The 19,907-nt window shown below is 44.1% G+C and overlaps 1 protein-coding gene across 2 annotated transcripts; it reads right to left on the reverse strand.

Annotated features, from left to right (window-relative positions):
* Positions 1-987: 987 nt before the first annotated feature.
* Positions 988-19,465, reverse strand: nptx2a (neuronal pentraxin 2a). 2 transcript variants are annotated; one of them, XM_029728748.1, is made up of 5 exons: positions 18,434-19,465; positions 14,945-15,188; positions 9,684-9,928; positions 4,553-4,732; positions 988-3,896 (listed from the first exon to the last, which is right to left on the reverse strand). In XM_029728748.1, the coding sequence occupies exons 1-5, from the start codon at positions 18,878-18,880 to the stop codon at positions 3,669-3,671; spliced, it is 1,344 nt and encodes a 447-aa protein (XP_029584608.1). In that variant the 5' UTR covers positions 18,881-19,465; the 3' UTR covers positions 988-3,668. The 2 variants fall into 2 exon arrangements, with proteins under 2 accessions (XP_029584608.1, XP_029584607.1); XM_029728747.1 differs by having other exon boundaries at positions 14,945-15,191.
* Positions 19,466-19,907: the final 442 nt, after the last annotated feature.

The raw sequence follows: 19,907 nt of genomic DNA on the forward strand, positions 1-19,907 counted from the left end.
TAAACGCAATAATAGCAGTAGCACGTCCCCACTCTCTCAAAGATCCAGATGAATCATTTCACTGTTGGGTACAAAGATGTATATATCTCCCTCTACACTAGTGAGATATATTAGCTACATGCCAATCTGAATTACATTTGCGTAGGTTTGTTTAGGTAGTGCTGTCGTTTGTCACAGAATGCTGCACAAAACCCAGTTTTAAACTCACCAATAGGGTATGCCTCTAGCAACAGTTGGGAAAGAAGGAAGAAACCTGGAAAGAATGTTTTGAGATTTCTCCACTGGCCTGCCAGTCATATAGTAGACAAGTAATATGTCACCGTATATGACATATCGCTACCTACAATAGTAAAACGTCATTATTTTGACACATTCTTATGAGACCATATTGGAAATCTAAGTCCAGAGTAGAATTATCCCCCTTAATTCTGAAGCAGAGTGTGCTCTCCCTCCATCTCCACAGCACTTGTCAAAAAGCTACAGTTTACTGAACCACTATTTCCATCCTCTTGTTTACAGTCAGTAATTGGGCTTGATTTACAATGCATTCACAATGTGACCCCCTGGGGTGCCGCGGCAACACATGAATTAAGCATTAGTGCCAACCGTGACAGCTCAAGCAGAGAACAGGGAGCGAGGAGAGCTCTCGAACACAACACAACGTGCCCTACATTACCGCTGCTGCTTCCCATAATCCACTGAGGCCGATTTTTCATTTCCACCTGGAAGGCTGCCAGCCAGAGGATTTCTCCGCTGTTGATAACATTCCACGGATGGAGAGAGAGAGAGAGAGAGAGAGAGAGAGAGAGAGAGAACATCCATTCATATCCTCTGGGTTCGGACTCATTGCACACAACATGACACCTCTCCTGACACACATGTCGGTAGTCGTCAGACCGGTGTTACGAAGTATACAATAACATTCTGGCAGTTTACAAGCCTCTTTCTGATGTCACGATTTTCAGGCAATTGTTCATATTTGGATTTTGAATATTTTATTAGGTGCAAGAGGACATCCAACCATACTGCATGGAGACACAGAACATAAATGGTAGATGAAGATGAGGTTAAAGCAACAGCTGAATCCTTTCTTGTTTCTCATTTATCTTTTCACAATTCCAAGGTTGCATTGTAGGAAAAAAATACAAATGATATTTGCTGAACTGAAAGATGGAATCCACAGTAGGGGAAAGCAGCGTTACTGGACATCCCACCACCGTTGTTATTGTTTTGTCACACGGCATTGTAAAAAAAAAAGGTAGTGCAATGATGTCCGAGGTGAAAAACAGGGTTTGTTGTTTGCAGTAACTTCTCTGTTGTTGTAATATCCCAAACGGACGTGGCTGTTTCACCATAAAGGATTCCAACTTTATGAGTTGAATCATCCGCAAATAAAAAGCACATTCGGTGCTGATAAAAAAGGCCATTGAAGATTTTGAAAGAAGATGTCCTTCTTCCACTAACATTCTGAATGAAATCGTGATTCAGTGCAGGTAAACAAATTAACTCATGAGCAGAAATGCTAATAAAATACAAGAAATTAAATCTTCTCTACAGAAATAAAACCTTCAGATACATTTATATAACACAAAAGGACATTCATATGTAGAATAACTTTTAAATGTTCTAAAATTATAATGTGTACCCCTTTAAAACATTACTGCATTATATCATTCTCAAAGGCCATCAGAAATGTTCTGAATCCTGCTGTTCTGTTTTTACAAACATATATCTTTCCAAGATGTCCCAAAGGAAAGGAAGAGACAAACGTCCATTTGTTTCCTAACAACAGGTTAGTCCTTTGCACTCTCCATAACCAGATAAGGGTTGAATTGACAGGCATTGTGGTATTGTGTTGCAGCAAACAAGTGTGAACAGCGTTGAAAAAGCAAACTTGACAACTTGATGTATCTACTGCACCACATTTCAAATCACTGTAGTTTAAATGGACTGGAATGAAGCACAACATTAATTCAGAACAAGGTTCTTTTTTCTTATCCCTAAGGAAATGAAAGACATTTTCTACAAACAGAAACATAGCAGGGTGTTCCAGTGCTTTTTGTCTTGTTCCAACCAGAAACATTCAGATCTCTTCTCATCTTTAGTTTCACAGTCTCCATTCTCATAGCGTCTCTCTGGCTTATAGCAAAATGCCTCTATATTATACAATGCAACGGGATAGTAAAATAGCTCACATTAATCTTCTCATTCACTTGACAACCATGATATTTACTAACACAGTGTCACGCCCTGACCATAGAGAGCCCTTGGTTCTCTATGGTATAGTAGGTCAGGGCGGGACTAGGTGGTGATCTAGTATATCTATGTCTATGTTGTGTTCTAGTTTCTTTTTATATGTTGGTGTTTTGTATGATTCCCAATTAGAGGCAGCTGGTAATCGTTATCTCTAATTGGGGATCATATTTAAGTAGTTATTTTTTCTCACCTGTGTTTGTGGGATCTTGTTTGTGTTTGGTTGACTGTGTGCACGTCATGACTTCACGTTTCGTTGTTTCTTTATTGTTTTGTTTGTTTCACGGAGATTAAAAATATGTGGAACTATACTCACGCTGCGCCTTGGTCCGCTCATTACGACGAACGTGACACACAGATTATGGATAAAATCCTTCCTTGAAGGCCATCCAGTCCCATCCCATTCCAACCCACGCTCCCCCAGTGTGGAGCACAGAGCGCTGAATTCCCGGCTTCCCGCCAGTCCTCGGCAGCTTTCCGACTTTGCTTTTAACCTGCCTGGGCTGGCCGCTGCACAAAGCTGCTTGGGATGGCAGCTGCTCAAGGGGAGGAGAGGTATTAGAATAGATTTACAAGAATGTGAATGTCCTCGTCACTAATCTCTAGGGCCTTTTACACAACGAGAGCGTGCACACACCCACACACACACAAACTGCTATTACTGTAAACACACCCACCTGTGCATGTACATATGCGCACACACGCACACATACAATATGCCTGCATTAACTTTTGCACTCCATACTATCAGTGACAGGTCAAAACACATGCACACGTTTAAAATGACTCCAAATGAAGTCAATGGTCTATTCCACTGTTGCCTTTATATTCTATACTCATCAATAGCCCTCTCTGGAACATGGGGGTTCTTTCTACTGCAAAGGAACACAAGCTCAAATAATGTACCGTAGAACTTTGCCATGCAACTCAGAAATGGCTGTCCACACAACACAATAAAAGCGTCTATGGGTTATATATTAGCTCACATTCACTGAATACAGTACAGTGCTCGATTATCAGTGTTTGAAATGCCTTAGAGAGGAGCTGTGTTCAAACATGACTCAGTCAAAAGGATATTTAGCTAAAGGAGTAAAAGACAGAATACAGAGTATAGAGTCCTCAGTCTCAAGTGGGTTCTCTGTAAAATCCTCTAGTTAGAATCACGTTGGAATGGGCATGAACTTGTGAGCCATGCACTTAAGCATGGAAAATCACACCAAAACACATTGGGAAAACAAGACTTTGACCCATTTACTAGATCTAGGTCTGTAAACAAAGGCAATACCCGTTGAGCCCTTTTTCCTTCTTGAGGGGTGTTTCTGAAGCAGCACAGAGAGCGCGGAACCAGAACCACCTCTCAAGCCTCCGGAACCTTCGGAACCCAGTGTCATAACAACGTTACACATCCAACTCCTTTACGGTTCGAACATACGGTCCTCGCAGATCTCCAATGCTGCCTTGGATGCTCCTCCCATGACTTCTACGTTGGTGTCGATCCAGGGAACAATGTTCCCGGGCATGTAGGAGGAGCAGTTGGCCATTCCCATGATGTCCACAGGCCGGAGGACCCGGTCCCACATGTTGAACTGGCTCAGCTCGCCAACGAAGGCCTGGGTGGCGTCGAAACGACCCCCCACCATGTCCTGTAGAGGGAGAGGGACTGTGTTTAAAATCCCATCAGTATACAGAAACGTACGTCATAGCCTGGGTGATTCATCGTTTCTGCGTTCAACAACAATTCAAAGACATCAACAATTTTGCCAAAGCCGGAACAGAACGACAATTCAAGTAAATTGTATAGTACGTCTGATAGATGAGACAGATCTATTGCTCTGCTATTGGTTTCCTCTGTGCGTCATTTCACTCTGCAATTGCAATTTTATCCATGAAAGACACACTACATGCACTGTAGCTTTCCACATACACTAGCACCACACGTGCTGAACAAAGTAGTCCAACCAATGTGACCCAACAGCTACGTAGTGTTACATTAATGGGTCCCTATAGGAACGATCTTAATAGCGTCAGTGTTCTGTACTACATCGCCGTAGAGATAGTAAGGTACTGTCATGGAGATATCTGTTGGAGTGTCACACTAATAATGCTCCCAATGGTGCGCTGTCACTGGTTAAGGCAGGCAGAGAGGTGAGGTAATGGTAAAGGGGTGTTGATAGCGTGACAAGAGCCTTGCCTCCCCCTTCTCACCTGTTCATCTCTCCCTCTCCAGGGGGAACACACACCCTCCCCCTCTCCCTCTCCATCTCTGGTGGGAGTACATCAGAGCCTGGCTGAGCCTCACCTGTTCCTGTCCCAGGATGATCACCCCTCCAGGTTTAATTGGGTGCCAGGGGGCCAGGTTCTCCCCGGTGCCCAGTCTCTCCCCGTCCTGGTACGCCTCCCAGAAGCCGTCCCGCGTCGTCCAGGTGATGCAAATGTGGTGCCAGCGGCCGTCGCTCACCGACAGGGGCAACTGGGCCACCTGGGTAAGAAGGGTGAGATGGGCAGTACAACGTTAGATGGGATTCACTTTGAATTGTAAGCCGCTCTGGATAAGAGTGTCTGCTAAGTGACTCAAATGTAAATGTAGAATACTTATAGGGGCAAAGAGGGTAAGAGGGGCAAGGAGGGTAATTCATGATAGAGGGGCTATACTAACTGGTGCAAAAGGGGCAAGAGAATACCTGTGTTTATTCTGTTGAGCCTTTAGTCTTTGTGTGGTGAATCTTAATTTCCACTTATGTCCAATTTTCACTTAGTCATGCATGGATGTCTATGGGAAACTTAGAAAAACATTCACTCAGGTGAAGGATAGGATTCCCCTTAAGAGCTTATTGTAGACTTTACTATCAGGGAGAATATCCCAGGGCAGATAGGGCAATAGAGCTCAAGTTGAACCGTACAATCTGCCGTAAGAAGCAAGAGAGCACAAGTGCTATATATCACTGGGGCAGATGGCACAATGAAGCTTTGACTGAGTCACACAACACAGGGCCAAATGGAGCAAGACAACACCAGCACTTTACAAATAGTTTATAAAGAGTAAAGTGACATAGGGACAATATACTGTAGAAATTGCAGTCATATGGGATTGCACTTCGAAAACAAGACCAGAAAGAAATAGCACAGGTTACGAAAGGTTACAACATCAGCGCTTTACCCAGACTTTACAATGACATCATGGTCCACAGAGGATTCAGCATAGGGGAGAATGGAAGTGGAAGTCATTAGCTTTATACAGAGGTTCTATATGAGCCATAGAGACCATAGAGACCATGAAATGCAGAGGCTACTGCCAACAATTTCCTGTCTGCTCTTAATCCCTCCCATGAGAAACTAGACGCTTGACCTCCAAAGGTGTTCCAGCATATCACATTTACACTAAAGCCAATCAGCCAGAGCATTGATACTGTGGACCTAATTACTGCCCTCTAGTAATATCCCTGAGCCTTAGTCAACCTGAGGATGTTAGGTCTGATATCATACCCGGAGCCAGGAGGTTCTCCCTGACCGTGTGGCCTGGAAACAAACACAGGAACTGTTGTTTACATAGGACCCGGCCCGGCAGATTAAACAGTTGCAGAATGTCTTTTAGTCCACACCAATATTTCAATAAACATTCTCTAATCAAAGCTCTGACAAAGGCTGCGAGGCCCAAACATTTGCAAAAAATCTAATCAAATGTATTTGTCACATACACATGGTTAGCAGATGTTAATGCAAGTGTCGCGAAATGCTTGTGCTTCTAGTTCTGACCATGCAGTAATATCTAACAAGTAATATAACCTAACAATTCCACAACAACTACCTTATACACACAAGTGTAAAGGAATGAATACGAATATGTACTTAAAAATATATAAATGAGTGATGGCCGAACGGCATAGCAAGATGCAGTAGATGGTATAGAGTACAGTATATACATATGAGATGAGTAATGTAGGGTATGAAAACATTATATAAAGTGGCTAGTGATAAATTGATGACATCAATTTTTCCATTATTAAAGTGGCTGGAGTTGAGTCAGTATGTTGGCAGCAGCCACTCAATGTTAGTGATGGCTGTTTAACAGTCTGATGGCCTTGAGATAGAAGCTGTTTTTCAGTCTCTCCGTTCCAGCTTTGATGCACTTGTACTGACCTCGCCTTCTGGATGATAGTGGGGTGAACAGGCAGTGGCTCGGGTGGTTGTTGTCCTTGATGATCTTTTTGGCCTTCCTGTGACATCGGGTGGTGTGGGTGTCCTGGAGGGCAGGTAGTTTGTACCCGGTGATGCGTTGTGCAGACCTCACCCCCCTCTGGAGAGCCTTACAGTTGTGGGCGGAGCAGCTGCCGTACCAGGCTGTGTTACAGCCTGACAGGATGCTCTCGATTGTGCATCTGTAAAAGTTTGTGAGTGTTTTTGCTGACAAGCCGAATTTCTTCAGCCTCCTGAGGTTGAAGAGGCGTTGCTGCGCCTTCTTCACCACGCTGTCTGTGTGGGTGGACCATTTCAGTTTGTCCATGATGTGTATGCCGAGGAACTTAAAACTCTCCACCCTCTCCACTACTGTCCCGTCAATGTAGATAGGGGGGTGCTCCCTCTGCTGTTTCATGAAGTCCACGATCATCTCCTTTGTTTTGTTGACATTGAGTGTGAGTTTATTTTCCTTACACCACACTCCGAGGGCCCTCACCTCCTCCCTGTAGACCGTCTCGTCGATGTTGGTAATCAAGCCTACCACTGTAGTGTCGTCTGCAAACTTGATGATTGAGTTGGAGGCGTGCATGGCCACGCAGTCATGGGTGAACAGGGAGTACAGGAGAGGGCTAAGAACGCACCCTTGTGGGGACCCAGTGATGAGGATCAGTGGGGTGCAGATGTTGTTACCTACCCTCACCACCTGAGGGAGTTTATTTTCTATGAACGATTATTCAACATTTCCTAGAATGCACCTGCATGCAATCCTTAAAGGTGTGAGGGCATTTCACGTTTTAGATCCGACACCGTCAGGTGCAGAAAGAAATTCAATAAAACCACCCCATCCGGGCATTGACTAAACCCAAACCAACCACTACATCAAAAGATGTTTTAACTACACTCTTGTCCAATAGGCAGCCAACTGCTGCGAAAGTGTTGATAAAAGAAGTTCCCTGTGGATATATTGTGGCATTAGGAAAGCTTTAAAGGACTGGTTCAATATTATTTTACCTAATCTGTATTTTGGATGTAAATGTCATCTTACAGAAGGGTCCAGACACTTTTTTTTGTGATTTTACTCTGTGATTTTACTTGGTGATTTTACTTAGTGATTTTACTTAGTGATTTTACCTAGTGATTTTACCTAGTGATTTTACTTAGTGATTTTACCTAGTGATTTTACTCTGTGATTTTACTTGGTGATTTTATTTACTGATTTTATTTACTGATTTTACTTGGTGATTTTACTTGGTGATTTTACTTAGTGATTTTACTTGGTGATTTTACTTAGTGATTTTACTTGTTTTTAAGAAACATAGCGCACCCGGAATAGACTTTATCATTGCTCGTTCTGCAGTATGGGGGCTCCGGAAAAACAACGGCTCCAAAAACACCCAAGTAAGTCCTTTTAGAAACGGCAAACCTTTCAATATAGTGATGTAGGTCTTTAGATGTTGTACACATTCAATTACGCATTTTCAAACTTTATCCACAAAATTATTCCATTTTATGCAACTCGAGCGGTTTCCGTTACCAGCTGTGCTACACAGAGAAGTATGTTTCTCAAAACCAAGTGAAATTGCTACAGTATCTGGGCCCTTCTAAAACATGCCATTTACATCCAAACTAGAGATACGGTTCTATAATAGTGAACGAATCCTTTAACTCTTTACAGAAGCCAAAATAATGAGATACAACGGGAATGTGGAATGGATTTGATCCAGGGCAGATTTTCTCTCTATCTTTAAGGAATCTCATTTTGGAGCACTAGATGAATGGTGTACCATTGACAAAAGAACATGGTGTAACATTCTAACCTTAAACTGTTGACTATATTACCAGGAATCACCATGCAGACCTGGGTCGTGTTAGTTAGGTTTTAAAACATTTTGATACGAAAATTAGTGTTATATTCATGATTTTATCTTCTCTCACACATACAGTCTCTGACCCTCTCTTTCCTCCTCTCTCACACTCACTAAGACTTTCATTGGTTCCTCTGTTCTCTGGTTCTGTATTGGTTCCTCTAATCTCTGGTGCTGTATTGGTTCCTCTGTTCTCTGGTGCTGTATTGGTTCCTCTGTTCTCTGGTGCTGTATTGGTTCCTCTATTCTGTGGTTCTGTATTGGTTGCTCTGTTCTCTGGTGCTGTATTGGTTCCTCTAATCTCTGGTGCTGTATTGGTTCCTCTGTTCTCTGGTGCTGTATTGGTTCCTCTGTTCTCTGGTGCTGTATTGGTTCCTCTGTTCTCTGGTGCCGTATTGGTTCCTCTGTTCTCTGGTGCTGTATTGGTTGCTCTGTTCTCTGGTGCTGTATTGGTTCCTCTGTTCTCTGGTGCTGTATTGGTTCCTCTAATCTCTGGTTCTGTATTGGTTCCTCTAATCTCTGGTGCTGTATTGGTTCCTCTGTTCTCTGGTGCTGTATTGGTTCCTCTATTCTCTGGTGCTGTATTGGTTCCCTCTTCTATCTTCCTGTACACTCTGCTCCTGTTCCCCCCTCCCTTCTCTCTCTCTCTTAATTTCTAGTGTTTGTCTGACATACACACATGTATAATGCATGGTGAAACCAGAACTGTGGGGAAAACTGGCTCTGTCAATAAACCAGATGCCCAACACAAACCCAAATCCAACCCCACAACTGAAAAAAGCCCACCCTACTTCACTTCAGCCAAACTCAATTCCCTCGGAGCCCCTAGGTTCAGTTATCCAGCAGTAACGCACAGAACAAATAACTATTAGTGTTGTCTATTCAAACACCACGATTGCCATGGTTGTATTCCTTTGAAGACAGAAACCGATTAAATATTAATTGTAGCATCTTTTTGAGCACATTGGAAATTGTCTTCCTTCAAAAAGCATTAATTAACAAGCGGGGAAAGTGTCTGATTTTCAGTATTAAATGTAAATATTGAAGCGACCTTAACCCAACCTAGGACCCTCGACAAGAGGTGTCGGCCTCTTGGTGTAGCGGCCATGGTGTTGCGGTGATAGTCGCTGGACCCAGGTTCAAGAAACTGTTGGATCTACCCCTGAAAACAGACTGGAAGGACTACAACATGACTCCATTTCAGTTCCTTTTCTGTGCTGGCTTGATCGTTCTGTGTCTATTCAATCGTCACAGTTTGTTTTTGTAATAGAACATGCACAATGATACATGCTCAACTGTAACCAAGTTCTTTAGAGTAAATTAGTCTTCCGTCGCCATAGCCCAGGAGTTGTTTTTGTAATGGACAATCAATAAAAGACTAGGACTTACTTTGTCGTTGACCAACAGCTCTATGGGGTTGTTGCCCCACTCGATGAGCACGATTTCATTGGCCTGTCCTGGCACCCCGTAGGAGAAGGGGGTTCCTATACCAGGGCTGGCGCTGGACTTCAGCCACATACACACTGTGAAGGCATACATCTCAGGGAGACTCTTCTTGATGCGTCCGTACAGGTAGTTGGTGCGCAGGGGGAGAGACACCTTGAAATCCTCGGGTGACTTAAATGCGTTGTTACCTGAAGACAAACAGAGGTGTGAAAATGATTAGATAATGATTAAATAGAGGTAGTATCCATCACTTTCATCGGTCATGACCTGCACTGTTCACAAACACCACCGTGTCTGAGTCTGCCCACACAGGGGGAATCTTATTGAACCATTGGTTACTATGGAAAGCAAGCCGATGATAGTAGTAACCCAACAGTACATCGTCCAAAGTAGACAAACAGCCTTCCACTGTTAGTACAGTCTACTACGACTGTCTACTACCACTGTCTACTATCACTGTCTACTACCACTGTCTACTACCACTGCCTACTACCACTGTCTACTACCACTGTCTACTACCACTGTCTACTACCATCGTCTACTACCACTGCCTACTACCACCGCCTACTACCACCGTCTACTACCACTGCCTACTACCACCGCCTACTACCACCGTCTACTACCACCGTCTACTACCACCGTCTACTACAACCGCCTACTACCACTGCCTACTACCACCGTCTACTACCACCGTCTACTACCACCGTCTACTACCATCGTCTACTACCACCGTCTACTACCACCGTCTACTACCACCGTCTACTACCACTGTCTACTACCACTGTCTACTACCACTGTCTACTACCATCGTCTACTACCACTGCCAACTACCACCGCCTACTACCACCGTCTACTACCACCGTCTACTACCACTGCCTACTACCACCGCCTACTACCACCGTCTACTACCACTGCCTACTACCACTGCCTACTACCACTGTCTACTACAACTGTCTACTACCACTGCCTACTACCACTGTCTACTACCACCGTCTACTACAACCACCTACTACCACTGCCTACTACTACTGTCTACTACCACTGTCTACTACCACTGTCTACTACCACCGCCTACTACCATCGTCTACTACCACTGTCTACTACAACTGTCTACTACCACCACCTACTACCACTGTCTACTACCACCGTCTACTACCACCGTCTACTACCACTGTCTACTACCACTGTCTACTACCACTGTCTACTACCATCGTCTACTACCACTGCCAACTACCACCGCCTACTACCACCGTCTACTACCACCGTCTACTACCACTGCCTACTACCACCGCCTACTACCACCGTCTACTACCACTGCCTACTACCACTGCCTACTACCACTGTCTACTACAACTGTCTACTACCACTGCCTACTACCACTGTCTACTACCACCGTCTACTACAACCACCTACTACCACTGCCTACTACTACTGTCTACTACCACTGTCTACTACCACTGCCTACTACCACCGCCTACTACCACCGTCTACTACCACTGCCTACTACCACTGCCTACTACCACTGTCTACTACAACTGTCTACTACCACTGCCTACTACCACTGTCTACTACCACTGTCTACTACCACCGTCTACTACAACTGTCTACTACCACTGTCTACTACCACTGTCTACTACCATCGTCTACTACCACTGCCAACTACCACCGCCTACTACCACCGTCTACTACCACCGTCTACTACCACTGCCTACTACCACCGCCTACTACCACCGTCTACTACCACTGCCTACTACCACTGCCTACTACCACTGTCTACTACAACTGTCTACTACCACTGCCTACTACCACTGTCTACTACCACCGTCTACTACAACCGCCTACTACCACTGCCTACTACTACTGTCTACTACCACCGCCTACTACCACTGCCTACTACCACCGTCTACTACCACCGTCTACTACCACCGTCTACTACCATCGTCTACTACCACCGTCTACTACCACCGTCTACTACCACCGTCTACTACCACTGTCTACTACCACTGTCTACTACCATCGTCTACTACCACTGCCAACTACCACCGCCTACTACCACCGTCTACTACCACCGTCTACTACCACTGCCTACTACCACCGCCTACTACCACCGTCTACTACCACTGCCTACTACCACTGCCTACTACCACTGTCTACTACAACTGTCTACTACCACTGCCTACTACCACTGTCTACTACCACCGTCTACTACAACCACCTACTACCACTGCCTACTACTACTGTCTACTACCACTGTCTACTACCACTGTCTACTACCACCGCCTACTACCATCGTCTACTACCACTGTCTACTACAACTGTCTACTACCACCACCTACTACCACTGTCTACTACCACTGTCTACTACCACCGTCTACTACCACCGTCTACTACCACTGTCTACTACCACTGTCTACTACCACTGTCTACTACCATCGTCTACTACCACTGCCAACTACCACCGCCTACTACCACCGTCTACTACCACCGTCTACTACCACTGCCTACTACCACCGCCTACTACCACCGTCTACTACCACTGCCTACTACCACTGCCTACTACCACTGTCTACTACCACTGTCTACTACAACTGTCTACTACCACTGCCTACTACCACTGTCTACTACCACCGTCTACTACAACCACCTACTACCACTGCCTACTACTACTGTCTACTACCACTGTCTACTACCACTGTCTACTACCACCGCCTACTACCATCGTCTACTACCACTGTCTACTACAACTGTCTACTACCACCACCTACTACCACTGTCTACTACCACCACCTACTACCACTGTCTACTACCACCGTCTACTACAACTGTCTACTACCACCGTCTACTACCACTGCCCTCTATAAAGCTAATGAACAAGAATGGGTAGTGGGCCGCTGACTTTGACGATGTTGGACTGTCGTAAATTGGCTGTAAGGGTTCGATGTTGGACTGTCGTAAATTGGCTGTAAGGGTTCGATGTTAGTGATGGTCATGGTGATGGTGATGATGACAGTGGCGGTCGGTACCGTTTAAGATGAGGGAGGACAATTCTTTTTTTTAATTGGCCTTATTTATGTTAAAGCATATTAGATGACTGTCATTCATATTCCATTCACCCAGTTCAATGTAACATCCATAGGTTTAAGCTACTAAATTATGCTCAAATGTTCCCTGTACCCGTCATGAGGTTGCTACAACCTAGCCTATGAATTAAAGTTTACAACATACAGTAGGTGCACACAGGTCGAAGGAAATATTTGAGGTGACAGACAGTGACACATGGACAGACAGTGACACATTCAATACAGCCTTGCACAATCTTGCCTGTATCTAGCTGATCTAGGGTGTAATCATTAGTCTAACAGTTGCAAACGAGAGTTTCTATTGCACAAATTCAGGTATGTTTACCCCCGTTTTGTTCTGTTTGCTTTATTTGGCGGAATGTTAACTTTCATAGCCATATACAAACATCTCGTTGTATTCCTTCTCACAGCTATGCTCTCTCCTCCTCTCACCTTTTCCCTTCGCTTGTGGACTTCAATGCACAACACATCATCTGTCTGTGATCAGGCCAAAAATCTTTCCAAGCCAAACATTCATATCATAACCACTACACACAGCCTACTTCGTTGTCACCATATTAGCTAATGTAACGTCAGAGTCAATATAGCTAATGTAAATAACGCGTTAGTAAACCTGCTACAATCATGCAGTACAGTGGACAGTTAGGAAGCAGGTTAGCAGTTACACTGGTGGGCCCCGGTGGCAATAAATTAGTAAAACCAAAAGTTTACCTTGACTTGGAAGAGTTCCAGTGTTGGATAGTCATACCCAGCTAGCTAACATACTGTAGCATCCCTCTGAGTCGGGTGTTTGAGTAGGCTAAACTAGCTAGCTGCATTTGCAAGTATAAAAAAATGATGAAATATAGCTCTCTCTTTCTCTCTCTCTCTCTCTGTCTCTCTCGCTCCTCCTTCATTTTTTAAGAAATGAATTAGCCTAGGTAAAAAAAATGTGTCACACATACATAAAATGTATACACGCATGACGTAAGTCGCTTTGGACAAATGCTGCTGCTAAATGGCATACATTATGATGATGATAGAGCATTAATACAAATGTGGATGGGCACTGGTTGGTGGAAGTATAACAGCTTGTATTGTTTCCAGTCTTAATTGAAACATTGATGAGGTGTCAGTAAGACAGCATATTGTTTACACATCTGTTACAGTGAGAGTGAGAGAGAATCAGAGACAGTCTGTCTTTCTGGAAGCAGTGAGATGAGAGTGAGAGCAAAAGAGAGAGAAACACAGAGAAGAATGCAAGAAAATAATGAATTAGAGGGAGAGAGGGGCAGAATCAAAATGAGAAGACTCGGGTGCATGGAGAGAGCCTGATCAATGACAGGCATCGGATGGTCAGACGGTCTCTGCCTCCCCACCCAAATCTCAGCATAAGTCTCTGCTGCAATAGTAACAGCTATTGGGGATCCTGAATAAACAAAATAATGTATGTGTGTTGTAGTATCCAAAATAAGGAGGAAGAGGCAGTCACAGTCAGCATGTGAGTGGTTGGGTCTGTAGTCAAAGGAGGATCGAGAGGGATGATGAGGTCCCTGAATTTCTCTCCAGCTATTTTCTGATCTCCAACAGAGAGAGAAAATAAGCAAGGAGAGGCAGAGAGAGAGAGAGAGAGAGAGAGAGAGAGAGAGAGAGAGAGAGAGAGAGAGAGAGAGAGAGAGAGAGAGAGAGAGAGAGAGAATGGGTATGAGAATCAAAGAAAGAGAAACAGCAAGAGAAGGCCACAGAGAGAGGATGCAGGGGGAGGTGAGTTTAGGGGACCTGCTAAAATAGAGGGAGAAAGGGAGTGAGGGTGGGAACGAGGGGAGTGAGGGTGAGAATGAGGGGAGTGAGGGTGGGAACGAGGGGAGTGAGGGTGGGAACGAGGGGAGTGAGGGGGAATAAACCCTCTACTCTCCAGCTCTGTGATCCCCTCTAGCCTGGGTAAATAAAGATGGAGACTGAGAAAGAGTAAAAGAGCAAGATAAAATGAGGAAAAAAAGAGGGTGAGAACGAGAACTACAGCTCTCTTTACATCTCTCCAGCTCTGTGATCCTCTGGCCTGGGTAAATAAAGATGGCGACTGAGAAAGAGTGTGGATGAGAAATAGTAAGATTGAGGGAGGGTCAGTGAGAACATATCCCTTACTTCTCTCCAGCTCTGTGATCCTCTCCATCAGTGAGGTGAGGGTGCTCTCGGTACGCTGACGGTGGGCAGCCGTCTCGTTGTACAGCTGGCTCTTCTCTTCCTCCAGCTCGGCCACCTTCCTCAGAAGCTGGCCCTCTAGGGCCCCCAAACGGTGCTTCAGCAGCTCCCGCAGCTCCGCCGGTAGGGGCCCCACTGCATTCCCACCCGCACCTGCTGCTGCTGACGTGTTGGCACGCAACTGCTGCTGCTGTGGTGGAGGGAGGAGAGAGAGAGTTAATCCCCGATCCGGACGTTCTGTCGTTCAGTCACAGGTTGTGTTCTGCTGTGTTCAGAGTGGAGGTAGGGTCAAGGAACAGGGACAATATATATGTTGGGGAGGTCCTTTCAGGGACCCGTTGGAGTAATAATTAAGTGCATCACCCCAAACACAAAAACAAACAAACACAAGCACACTTTTGAAAATCATTCATTTGAATTTGTCCTGCTTATTTATGAGGGGTCTAACCCCAGAGGATGAAATTTGCCTTAAGATGGGTGCATAAGATTTTGAGTTATAAAAAAATTGATGGAATAACCTGATTTTTTTGTCATGTATTAAGCATATATGTGGAGAGAGAGAGGAAGAGAGCGAGAAGGAAAGAGAGAGAAATATATATACACAGTTGAAGTCGGAAGTTTACATCCACTTAGGTTGGAGTCATTAAAACTCGTTTTTCAACCACTCCACAAATTTCTTGTTCACAAACTATAGTTTTGGCAAGTCGGTTAGGACATCTACTTTGTGCATGACACAAGTCATTTTTCCAACAATTGTTTACAGACAGATTATTTCAGTTATAATTCACTGTATCACAATTCCAGTGGGTCAGAGTTGAACATACACTACGTTGACTGTGCCTTTAAACAGCTTGGAAAATTACAGAAAATTATGTCATGGCTTTAGAAGCTTCTGATAGGTTAACTGACATAATTTGAGTCAATTGGAGGTGTACCTGTGGATGTATTTCAAGGCCTACCTTCAAACTCAGTGCCTCTTTGCTTGACATCATGGGAAAATCAAAAGAAATCAGCCAAGACCTCAGAAAACAAATTGTAGACCTCTACAAGTCTGGTTCATCCTTGGGAGCAATTTCCAAATGCCCGAAGGTACCACGTTCATCTGTACAAACAATAGTACGCAAGTATAAACACCATGGGACCACGCAGCCTTCATACCGCTCAGGAAGGAGACGCGTTCTGTCTCCTAGAGATGAATGTACTTTGGTGCGAAAAGTGCAAATCAATCCCAGAACAACAGCAAAGGACCTTGTGAAGATGCTGGAGGAAACAGGTACAAAAGTATCTATATACACAGTAAAACAAGGCCTATATCGACATAACCTGAAAGGCCGCTCAGCAAGGAAGCCACTGCTCCAAAACCAACATAAAAAAATCCAGACTACGGTTTGCAACTGCACATGGGGACAAAGATTGTACTTTTTGGAGAAATGTTGTCTGGTCTGATGAAACAAAAATAGAACTGTTTGGCCATAATGACCATTGTTATATTTGGAGGAAAAAGGGGGAGGCTTGCAAGCCGAAGAACACCATCCCAACCGTGAAGCACGGGGGGGGCAGCATCCTGTTGTGGGGGTGCTTTGCTGCAGGAGGGACTGGTGCACTTCACAAAATAGATGGCATCATGAGGAAAGAAAATTATGTGGATATATTGAAGCAACATCTCAAGACATGAGTCAGGAAGTTAAAGCTTGGTTGCAAATGGGTCTTCCAAATGGCCAATGACCCCAAGCATACTTCCAAAGTTGTGGCAAAATGGCTTAAGGACAACAAAGTCAAGGTATTGGAGTGGCCATCACAAAGCCCTGACCTCAATACTATAGATTATTTGTGGGCAGAACTGAAAACGTGTGTGCAAGCAAGAAGGCCTACAAACCTGATTCAGTTACACCAGCTCTGTCAGGAGGAATGGGCCAAAATTCACCCAACTTATTGTGGGAAGCTTGTGGAAGGCTACCCAAAACATTTGACCCATGTTAGACAATTTAAAGGCAATGCTACCAAAAACTAATTGAGTGTAACTTCTGACCCACTGGGAATGTGATGAAAGAAATAAAAGCTGAAATAAATCATTCTCTACTATTATTCTGACATTTCGCATTCTTAAAATAAAGTGGTGATCCTAACTGACCTAAGACAGGGCATTTTTACTAGGATTAAATGTCACAATGAATTGTGAAAAACTGAGTTTAAATGTACTTGGCTAAGGTGTATGTAAACTTCCGACTTCAATTGTGTAGTTAAAACAATTACATTAAAATGCATTAAAATCTCTCTCTATCTATATATATATATATATATATATATATATATATATGTATATATATTGCACTTTAATATAATTGTTTTATCAGTTTTATTCCATACTCTGCAATCATGTATTATATCTACTAACGACATAAAGGATTGGTGCTTATAGATAAAGGCTACATCAGCCGCAAACGGATTGCACAGTTACAATAACATACATGACCTCAATATTATCAGAGAGATACGGCCTGCGTCTCAAATAGCATCCTTTCCCTTGTAGTGCACTATAAAGGTAGCAGGGTGCCATTTGGGATGCAGCCAGAGATATGATCATCATGAAGCCACGTGAGACCAGCACACTCATTCACTGGCACCAGAAAAAACTGCTATCTGTGTGATTGTGATTATGCCAGGGGCTGCCACTCCCACATGACTTTGATTGTGACGACAATATAATAGATTCATGAGATTAATCACCTTAACTAACCAAGCTGTGGGCATCATAGAATTAGAATTTGTTTCTATGGTGGGCATACCCACAATAGGCCTTTTTTTCTTCGTCTGTTTGCTGCATAGATAGGACCTCCTCCGTGATACAGTGGATACAAAGCCAGGGGAAATGTTTGTATGATTTGTGACATAAATTGCACAAGCAGTTGGAAAAATGACAAGACTGCGTGTGGTGCCGCATGGAAAAATGAATATGAATTATTGAAAATACACATCTCTGCTCGACTTCTCCACGGATGGTGCCTGACACTTTTGACACCAATTTATGTGTGCTGATTGTCTATTCATATCAGCTGCTTTGATTCATCAAGGATAAGCAACATGCTTCTGCCATACTACACTACATTACCCTTTGGTGTTAAGAAAGAGTAAGTGGGTAGTGTCTTTTCGTGTAGGCTACATTCAGTAACAGACATGTCTGATGTGGTGGGTGCTACACATTTGTGGTGAAAAGGTAAAAGGGCTGAGTAACCTCCATACACAATGTAAGAGCGATATGAAAAGCATGATCATTCTAATTTACTGTAGCTATAACCACAAACATCCATATTCATATAGGGGTATATTCATATATTAACCTCCATACAAAAATGCTACAGTGTATAATAATAAAAAAGACATTTGACATGAATGATATAATTTACTGTAGCCACTACAGCCTCCTTATCTCACCTCCAGATTCTCCAACCGACCCTTGAGCCCCTGCATGGTCTTTCCCAGCTGGTCTATAGTTTCCGTGGGGTCCCTGGGAAGGTCTCCCATTGTGTTCTTACTGTAGTCCTTCCGCCTGGAGCTCTGGCCCCTGGACCTGCCCGCAGAGTCCTCCGCGGCCGCCTCGCAGCGGGCCAGTTTGGAGTTCAGCTCCTTGATTGTGCCCTGCTGACTCACGATAGTCTCCTTCTGCTGGAGGATGGTCTCTCGGAGTTGGAGGATGGTGTTCCGTAGCTCGTCCTCCATGGGGCTGGTGCTCTGCACGCGGTTACCATTGGGCTCGAACGAGCAGCTAGGGTCGGCGCCCGCCGGGATGGCGGAGCAGAAGAAGCGGCTACCTGTCTCATCCTGAGCGCGCACCGTGCGTCCACTCACTAGGTATAAAAGTCCAACTAAGAAAGCCAGCATGCCGGATACGAGCACAGATTCCTTGTCTGTTTGGAAAACTCCTCCTCACGAAATTAATGTTCTTCGTTGAATCACATCGATAGGTTAAATAGCCTAGTCTAAACTCTTGTATTCAACACCAAAACGCACAATAACATAAATCAGATGGTAGACATAGTTCTGGACTTCGGAACTGACACGAGATCATTTACTAAAGTCGACAGAACTTCAAAACCATTTAGATGCATTGTCTGAGAGCTGCAATCAAATACTGTCATAAGCCATCCAACAACATAATGATAAATGCCCTAGTCGCAAATGGCATAGAGCAATCCGTGTTCCCTCTCCAATCCTAAATAAATTAATAGCAAGGCAATTCTAATTTTACCGAAAGAAAGTTACTATCCCGGTAAAAGGTGTAGAATTGATTCTAGTCACGAAGTTGTTGCAGGTTGTTGCTGCTCGGAAAGGTTTCTCTCCACACAGTCCATGGTGCTGAAAAGACAGCGACCTAGCTTCAACAGATTAATATGGGGCGCGCGCGCGGGCCGGGCGCTCCCGCTCATCATCTGTTCAGGCTCGCTGAGATTCGGACCACGTCATCATCGGATCCCAGCACAGACGAGTCATGCTTTGCCTTGTGAGTTCTGTTCGATCTGTTTGTGAAAAGAATGCGCGTTTCAGAAATGAACACCATCCCGTGCATGCCAAAGTGTCTTTGGATGAGGTCTCTAATATCGTGAGTGCAATGTGAGAGCCTTTATCTAGCCTAAAGTAGTCAACAGTGAGTTCGGTTTGGAAATTAAATTAGGTTTCTTGTCAGTCCATAGCCTCTTACAGCACACATGTTGTTTATAACGATGTACTAATGCAGTGAATATGAATGTTTAATAGAATTGAGGTTCAGTACTCATGGAGACTCCTTTCCCCCACTTGAATGGCATGGTCAGACAGTGAGTAGGCTATAGGTTGTAATGATAAGTCTAGGAGGGCTAGCTATATGTAGACCTAACGTGTCAAATGTCACTATTTTTCTGCTGGAGCATGT

This window comes from Salmo trutta, chromosome 32 (genome assembly GCF_901001165.1).
Source record: "Salmo trutta chromosome 32, fSalTru1.1, whole genome shotgun sequence".
Lineage (NCBI taxonomy): Eukaryota > Metazoa > Chordata > Actinopteri > Salmoniformes > Salmonidae > Salmo > Salmo trutta.